At 32.6% G+C, this 10,000-nt stretch overlaps 1 protein-coding gene across 3 annotated transcripts in view; it reads left to right on the forward strand.

The window, feature by feature from the left end:
• LOC145241553 (uncharacterized) overlaps positions 1 to 4,681 on the forward strand; it is an 811,530-nt gene extending 806,849 nt beyond the window's left edge. For 2 of the 3 annotated variants that reach the window (XR_013862579.1, XR_013862580.1), the window contains exon 3: positions 2,328 to 4,522. Coding sequence is in view for 1 of the 3 variants with exons in the window: in XM_080104620.1 (XP_079960746.1) it covers positions 2,328 to 2,386 (59 nt within the window). In the remaining 2 variants the exon portion in view is untranslated. Of the gene's footprint in view, positions 1 to 2,327 lie in introns of all 3 variants that reach the window. The other variant, XM_080104620.1, reaches the window with a different exon arrangement.
• Positions 4,682 to 10,000: the final 5,319 nt, after the last annotated feature.

A 10,000-nucleotide genomic window follows, 5' to 3' on the forward strand; every position in this document is an offset into this window, starting at 1 on the left:
TATATGTATAATGTCCAAAAAAATCGGCTCAGGCGTTTCTTAATTCATATTGAATGAACTATCATATAAACACACAGACAAATTCCATTTATATAATAATAGCAGAGATATGTTTTACAAGATCAGTTCGTAATTACCTTGTAAAAACTGAATACTATTCTTTTACACAGTTAAGCTTACAATTCACATGCAACACATTAAAGACAGTGCAAAAGCTGCAGGAAAGAAGGTTATTTGCTGAAATTTGGAAGTTTCCATTATCTTTACAAAGCTTCAATTCGCCTATGAATTGAGTATTTTTGCCACATATGGCCTGTTATATCCACACCTAGTATTTCCTTCTCTTACCGGATCTAAATATAAACTACCACACTCATAGGTTACGCACTGTCAACCGATCTCCAACCTATGCCCCATCGCCGCAATCGGCAGGTGCTGCTAGAAAGGACTTGGCCTGCCTTGATAGAGTTCAAAATAGACTTCGTAGCCTCGTAGGAGATGTCCTTTTCTCTTCATTGCAACCTCTATCTCACAGAAGAGATGTTGCGAGTTTGTCTCTGATGTATCGTTATTTTCATGGAAAGTGTTCGACTGAGCTTCAATCTATGGTCCCCCCTCGCCAAACTTTCACAAGAAACACTCGTCTAGCTGTAAACACTATCAATAATTCCCCCCACTCTTTATCTGTGCCTAAACCTAAACGTAGATTCCATGAACAGAGCTTCTTTCTTAGAACTTCACGCCTGTGGAATTGTCTTCCGTTCTCCTGCTTCCCGGCTTACTACAATATGGTTGTCTTTAAGTCTAACGTAAATAAGTTCTTGATGAGCCGTTCCATATAAGTTATCAAACTTACCAAATTTTCATTACTAATGATTACTATATTGTCCAATTTCTAATGTACACTCTTTAACCCTTATCCTTGAGTGGCCTCTTGGCCTTGATAATGCGGTGATGCCTATGTAAAAAAAAATGTTGAAACCTTCTGCCTGTTTTAAAAGTTTATTAATTATATGCGCTCTGATGAACTAATCCTAATTGTACGTTTTGCAGGTTTCCCCAACACCTCGTGAAAAGACCCCTAGATAGGGCAAAGTCATCAACCTTCATATATTCTTCGCTTAAACTGCTAGAATTCTTAAATGTGTTCTTGTTCTCCGGTCTGTACGATCATTCAGAAATTTAAATGTAATGTAAATCAATTCCAGACGTATGTAGTCACTTGTCAACATGGGATCCATTTATTACACTTTACGCCCAACTTACGATTTGCCTTTGGAAATCTGTTAAAATTAACCTGATGCCATGACTGTATTGCAATGCAGACATTTGAAAATAATATATACCGATATCTCTGTCACGTGCCCATTACGCTCCAAACGTACTTGCTACATTTCAACCCTTTCCGACAGACACACTCTCTGACACTGCCGCCAAAGGACAAACAAATAAAACAAACATATAAAAATCCGACTCTACGTTTTCTTAAGTTCAAATGAAATGTATTATTCGTGCTTCTTCCAAAACCAAAATATTTTATTATATTCCCAAAGTCTTATCGCTTACAAATGTGCTTTTTGATAGTCCACGCCTCTGCCAGCTCACGCTGGTACTAGTAGATGCTTTTGAAGCGACTTGCACACGTCGAGTATGCCCGGTTCGACGTGGTTTCCTACTCTACCACGGGCTGACGCAATCTCACACACACTTGCTTATTTGCACGTGTGCGTTAACGGTTGCTACTGCTAATATTTTTGATAACCAGGTATCTTTCGGTTGCTGGTGATTTTCTCACAATGGCCCATGTGTTAACTGTTCAATCTTGCAACGTACCTTGTAAACATGGTTCTATTTCATGGCTTTTTACATCCAAGTTGCGATGCGTTTTCTTTGGAGTAAACGCGAGTGTAAAAAATGAATATATCTGAAGTTCTTGAGGAGATAAAGACCCAGCAGTTTCCATGAGCATATAAGGCACATTGAAATTCAATATCACTTCTATTTTAATACTAAGATTTATCAATAGAATTGAAATTGTATAGGAAAATGATGCATAGTACTATTTAAAATGAATAAAACTGTCATACATCCAATAGCAAATTTGTTTTGCTCCTGGTAAGTATACAGTTTAAAAATTTAATGTAGACTCTAAACTCAATGATTTAATTTATTGAGAGCCTTTAAACAGGGTATCAGTAGAAATCCTTGGCGTTAAGATTTTTCTTTTTAGATCTCTTATCTCTTTCATTACAGGTTTATAAAATTATGTATTTATTTAAAGTGTGTATGTAACACTATTATTAATATCCTTTTTTTTCTATTTTTAGGTAAGTACGATCTTGGTGTTTTTAATCATATCAGACGGACATATGGGCCAGTTATGTAAGTGTTTGTCTTTTTTTTTTACATAGGCATCACCACATTATCAAGGCGAAGAGGACACTCAAGGATAAGGGTTAAAGAGTGTACAGTAGAAATTGGACAATATAGTAATCATTAGTAAAGAAAATTTGGTAAATTTGATAACTTATATGGAACGGCTCATCAAGAACTTATTTACGTTAGACTTGAAGACAACCATATTGTAGTCAGCCGGAAAGCAGGAAAACAGAAGACAATTCCACAGGTGTGCAGTTCTAAGAAAGAAGCTTTGTTCATGGAATCTACGTTTAGGTTTAGGCACAGATAAAGAGTTGGAGGAAATATTGATAGTGTTTACAGCTAGAGGAGTGTTTCTTGTGAAAGTTTGGCGAGGGGGGACCATAGATTGAAGCTCAGTCGAACACTTTCCATGAAAATAACGATACATCAGAGACAAACTCGCAACATCTCTTCTGTGAGATAGAGGTTGCAAGGAAGAGAAAAGGACATCTCCTACGAGGCTACGAAGTCTATTTTAAACTCTATCAAGGCAGGCCAAGTCCTTTCTAGCAGCTCCTGCCCAGATGTGGCAACAGTATTCCATCCTTGGACGTACCTGGCTCTTATATAGATAGAGAATTGCATCAGCAGTGAGATATCTACCGGATCGATAGAAAGATCCCACCATTTTTCCAGCGGCCTTGGCAACAGATTTGATGTACGTGTTCCATTTAAGATCAGGAGTAATGGTCAAGCCAAGAAGCTTGTCAAAACTTGAGGCCTCCTGAAGACGAGAGCAATTCATTTCAATTGATGCCAGGTGTATGTTACTCTTTGCCTTTTCTTTGTACCAAATGTAAGTTTAATCATGTGACATTGTTGTTGAAATTAGTAACATATCAAAAAATTATGAAAAACGATGAAATGTGAGTTATTTGGATGATGTGTTTGTAATGAAAAACCAGCCAAGACAATGTCTTAAAGTTATTATTTTAGACAGGTGAGCGATAATGTGGGTTAAATTGTCGAAATGTGTAACAATCCAAGAATTATGGGATTCAACTAGATACGTTAACATATATACTTACAGATTACCAGGAGTCACCCTGTATTCAATGAGATAAATGCAAATGTATGCAATCAGAATGCGTGGTCAGCTGGGATGTAATGAGATAGATGCCAATATATACTAGCAGAATACTTGGCGTTGCCTTGGATTGAATTAGATTGATTGAAATATATAGTAACAGAATACCTTGCGTCGCCCAGGATTTCATGAGATTGATTGAGATATATACTAGCAAAATACCCAGCGTTGTTGAATTCTCTGATTTTCACAGGGATCAGAGTGACTAATTTCTATTGGCCTCCCGCGGGGCAATATATATACTTATTTACTGGAGCAATAGTAATGTTACTCCGTAACGATTTACCTATTTTGGTTATGAGATAATATTTACATAAAGAGAACGAGATTTTCATCTACCATAGACTGTTAAATTTAATTCATAAAACTGTCAGTTTGTCTGGCTTCATATTTTCAAACTGTATCACTTACGAAACTATGTCAAAGATCGGTATCAGGGACCTCGAATGATTGGATTTTTTTACAAAGCTTGTTTTATGGGTCTTTAGCCGGTTGAAATAGTTTTTAGGTTCAAAAAGGGATCAAAGTTTAAAAAGAATCGGTATACTCAAGGTACATTCATATTTATTTTGGAATCAGTTCATATGCCTGCAAAGCTGGTATATTGGTAATATCACCAGCTTTTAAAGCTACAGTTTTGCTTTCGGTTTCGAATCTAGCTGATGGCACCCACATACTTCGTATTATTTTACTTTTGAAGCCAGAACTATAAGAATATATACGAAATCTGGACAAATTAAAATATATTTAAACGTGTTTTACGACCGGTTACCCCCCCAGGCTGGTCTCCACATAAAGAGAACGAGCATTAAATTTAATTAATAATTTATAAATGCTATGCGTCTGCCTTTCCGTCCCCATATCTTCAAACTGTTGCAGATCAGCGCTATCGGCCTCAAATGATTGGATTTTTTTATGGGCGGCTCTTTTATGGGTCTCTATAAACTATAAATTCTATGGGTAGCTCTTTTATGGGCCTCTATAAACTATAAATTTTAATGGCAGCTCTTTTATGGGTCTCTATAAACTATAAATTCTATGGGTAGCCCTTTTATTGATATCTATAAACTATAAATTCTATGGGTAGCTCTTTTATGGGTCTCTATAAACTATAAATTTTAATGGCAGCTCTTTTATGGGTATCTATAAACTATAAATTCTATGGGCAGCTCTTTTATGGGTCTCTATAAACTATAAATTCTATGGGCAGCTCTTTTATGGGTCTCTATAAACTATAAATTCTATGGGCAGCTCTTTTATGGGTCTCTATAAACTATAAATTCTATGGGCAGCTCTTTTATGGGTCTCTATAAACTATAAATTCTATGGGCAGCTCTTTTATGGGTCTCTATAAACTATAAACCGATTAAAATAAGTTTTATGGGGTAAAACTAATAATGCATACAAAAGCAAGACAAAAAAATATTTAAGTGTATTTTCCACCCGATCGAAGCTGGGCGCTCCCTTCTCCCGCTTATACGTATGTGTTATGTGTGTGTGTAAGTCTGGCTCGAACCCCTTATTTAATATACGGTTTGTTTAACCCCCGAGACAGTTTCATGGTAGACAAATGATGATCATATAAATAACATTAGGTTTAGTGTGAATTCGAGAGAGCAAGTTGATACACCTATTGCAGATTATTAAATGACTAAATAACTTTCCAACGAATGAGAAAAAATATATAAAAATTAAATAATATTTTTTATATAGTTTTAAAGATTAAAAACTTCCACTATATATATATATATATATATATATATATATATATATATATAGGCAAAAAGAACGTCCACACTTGCAATTTTTTAAAAAAGCTAACAATTTAAGCTAAACTTAATGTAACTGTTTAAACAAACTATACGTCATTTCATTTGCCTTTTGTTCTTCTATAATGTTTCCTGTTCATATTCGATTTTAATTTAAATATTCCAGTGTTCACGTCAATTTTAAAAAAATAACTTCAAATGATTAAACATTTTAGTAATGTAAAAATGCGAATAGAAAGTCTGGATATTAGATGATACCCTTAATGTTTGACTTTAAGGGCAGATCTAACATATCCCACTACAGAACTCAGGTCATTACCTTTTCAAATAACCTTCATTTATTAAATTCTGATCAATAGTCGCTGACATATTGAACTTGATAAAAAAGGTTGTACACACACACACAAATATATATATATATATGTATACACACACATATATGTACACACCCACCCACATATATATACACACACATATACACATACATATACACACACATATGCATATCTATATATACACACACACATATATATATACACACACGTATATATATACACACATATATATATATATTCTGGTAGCAACATTGAATACTTAAATGCTCATATTCTAGGTTCTTGTAGACGAAACTACATAGAAATTATCGGAGTTAACTGTTTAAAATACTATTATATGGTTTAAGTTTAATGACAATCGGTTAAACAAGAGCCTATATTTTCATACCGATACAATACGCCCAAATTTTCCTACATTTGTATATATAGTGGCAGACTAGCTTCAGTTTTGTTTCTTTGTGATGAAGTTTGCTTAGTATTTTTTGTTGTTGTAGTTTGTGATTGGTTTCCTCCCTTGTGGTCTTGCCAGGTGACTTAAACATTAGAATCGACAAAAAATGTGTTCTTAGTAAAGGTATGAACACTTATGTAGCGAAACATAACGACATTATGCATGCTGATTTTATATTTTCCTAAGCGAAATAAATCGAGAGAAATAGATTTATTGGAAATTTATTTATTTATTTATTTATTTATTTATTATTTGTCAGCGGAGATGAATTGCATTTTATCGATGTCATATTATTGATTAAATTCGACAGCTGAATGGCAGTGAATTTAATTATGACAAAATAAATATGTATTACATGGTGAATCAATATTAGCAATTTTTAAATGATCATATATATATATATATATATATGCTGTTTTTTTGGTCAATATCAATGTGTAGTATCTGTTCTTCGGATGTTGCACTTCCATGTCTTGTTTTCTTTCGGTGAAGGAGCAGTCCTTCACGACTGAGAAAATTGTTTTTTTTTATTTTTGTACCTATTCTCTACATTAAAAAAACGGCCCTGGTGTCTAACTCTGTCCTGTGGGGAGGCATTGTAAATAGGTACTATAAAAGCAGACACGGCGAGAAATCATCCGCTGTTCAACGATACTAAACATTCACGCAGAAATATAAAATATAATCTAAATAAGTAATTACAAAAAAGATGATTTTAGCCCTAAAACATAACTTTATACCAAAAGCAGCACAATCAAATAAGCCAATAAAAGTATTAATAAGTTACCATATACATTAAAAGGGCAATGTAATGTTGCTTATCAAAAACACAACATATCTCTTAATTCCGGATTACCCACGTTTAAAAATTGTCAAAACACAATAATATACGAACGTAAAATATGATAATATATCTTAAATGACTTATACTCATTTTACATAGGCCCTAACAGAATATATTGTGTTAAATCTTTCTTTCGTTTTCCTGCTTTCCAGCTGACTACCATATGGTCGTGATCAAGTCCAAAGTAAACAAGTTCTTGATAAGCCGTTCCCCTTAATTAATCACATTTACCAAATTTGCACTTCGCACGATTACTCTGATAGTGTTCCTTTGACTACTGTACATTCTTTAATCTTGATCCTCTAGTGGCCTGTGACCTAGATATGTGGTGATCTCTTTGGAATAATTAAAAAAAAAAATTCTGCGGGCACTTATAATTAATCATCGCCATTTTTAAGATGAGAAATTTAAAACAAGTCGGGAATATATAGATTTTCATAAGATCCACATAGATTGCATTCGAATAATGAGTTAAATGTAAAGTTTTAATAACATTCAAGTAATATTGAAAATTATTTTTCTATTTTATTTTTGTGTTCATTCATCCTCATTTTTTTTTCGTGCAAAACATTGGACCGTAGAGAACGGCCTTATATAGCAGTATATCTGTATATAGTATATATAATTATGTATATCTGTATATAGTATATATAATATGTATATCTGTATATAGTATATATAATTATGTATGGTTATAAATATATATATATATATATATATATATATATATATATATATATATATATATATGCATATGTGTGCATGTTTCTGTAAACAACAGAGATAATACCTGTGTGTATTTCTTGCAACACAACTTACCAACCAGTAGATGGTCTGCAACAAAGTCGTCAGATTTATCGATCAACCCTATATATATATATATATATATATATATATATATATATATATATATATATATATATATAAAGTGACAAAACAAAACAAAAAACAAGCTAAATGGAGGCCATCTAGAACATATGCCGTAGAACGAAGAAAAAAAGGCTAAAGACCCTTGTGTTTTGATGAGAGGTTTTGAATATAATAAACTAGTTATGACCAACGTTTCATTTGATTCGGACAAAACACTAAGAAAGAGCGCCTAATTAGAGTTGGGGTTCGTTTTCGGGGGGGGGGGTCACCCTGCGTGTGTATATATATATATATATATATATATATATATATATATATATATATATATATATATAAAAAGAGAGAGATATTACTATAATCTTATGTGTTCCCCCTTTTCTTGTTTAAATATTACTCACAATCCCACGACCTATATATAACAAAGGAGTATTTTCTTTTTAAATAAACAGAAAAAAGGGTTATAGTATAAATTTCAGTACACAAAAAATCCCACAAAATTTATAGGATTGAGTACGAATATATATATGGGTTCCCCAAAGAAAGCTGAGAGGTATAAGGGCTGTATTATTTATACAATTCCTGCACGGAGTATTTGGAATGTATAATCCATCTATATTAAAATATAGAGATGAATAATTCAGTAAAATATATATACCTGTGTGTGTTTATACATATGTGCGAAAGAGATAGAAAAAGAGGGAAAACCATAGAATGGAAGATAGATCATTGCAAACGTCATTTCCATTAACCTTTGTAATGGTAAGCTAAAATATCTTGAAATAAAAATAAACAAAACAAATTAAAACAAACAGAATAGAGAACTTTAATAATTTCGAAGAAAAGCAAAGCCAAAATCTGAATAACTGTCGATAACAGAATTCAGCAGTTATTGAAGTTTCACTCGACTCATTTTTATATTAAATTTTCTTTTTGTTTCTCCTTGCGGGGAAGCAATCTTTGACGTTTTCTATTTGAGATTTTACAAAATCCGCTCTCTCTGATCCGGGGGAAAATTGTTACAAAAATAAATACAAAGCAAGTCTCTGGTTCTTTTGAATATTTATTTTATCTTATTCTGTTCGAAAGGCATTATTTACTCGATATAATTCTAACAAGCAACAAGCCGGCATATAGTCAGTGTGTGAATAAACACGAGTTTAGGTTGAATTGTGTATATACGGCATGCACATGTAGATAGCAAATCAATATATATATATATATATATATATATATATATATATATATATATATAAATACTAGCAAAAGTACCCGTCGTTGACTGGGTACTTTCATAAATCAGAGTCCATTTTCTGTAGGCTGTTTTTGAACGCAGTCAACGACGGGTACTTTTGCTAGTATATATATATATAATATATATATATATATATATATATATATATATATATATATATATATATAAACTAGCAAAAGTACCCGTCGTTCAAAAGCAGCCTACAGAAAATGGACTCGGATTTATGAAAGTATTATAGGTTATGAAAAGGAAGGGTTGTAAAGAGATAGATTCAAATTTGTGGGTATCAAAACCGAAGCAACCTATGAGGAAAGTAAAAATAAAATAGAAAATCCCCATAATTTATTATACCATACCTGTTCACACTTAAACACTTATCACAATATTCTGTGGATCTATATTAAAACACCTTGTTAAACTGTGTGACATATTTTAAGTCTATAGAGGTCAGGCGCGAACGAACAACCTATAATTTTATTATACCACATTTCTTCAAACTGAAACATAATTATCAAGGTATACTTACGCAGATAGATATGACAAGTCTTTATACAAGTTTGTGCCTATTTCCATTTTATGGAGGCCAGGCGCGAACTTAGATCCCACAATTTTATTATACTATCCCTATTTAAGTTAAACCATACTTATCAAAGTATTCTTATGTACATCCATATCAAAAACACTTGTAAACGTTTTTGTTTTTTAATTTTTACATTTTTTATTTTCATACTTTGTTGAGCAGGCGCGAACGCATACCCCACCATTTTAATGAACCACCGTTCTTCCAGATAAAACGTACCCATTCCTGTGTCTCGATACATCTTCTATCATTATATGTAATCAGTTTTTTTTTAAATAGTCAACCATATAGGAGCCTATTCGTGACCTGACACACACATACACACACCCACACATACATTCAGCTTGTATGTATATATATATATATATATATATATATATATATATATATA

The sequence above is a fragment of the Euprymna scolopes genome, chromosome 20, assembly GCF_053919585.1.
Source record: "Euprymna scolopes isolate OS-2025 chromosome 20, ASM5391958v1, whole genome shotgun sequence".
Lineage (NCBI taxonomy): Eukaryota > Metazoa > Mollusca > Cephalopoda > Sepiida > Sepiolidae > Euprymna > Euprymna scolopes.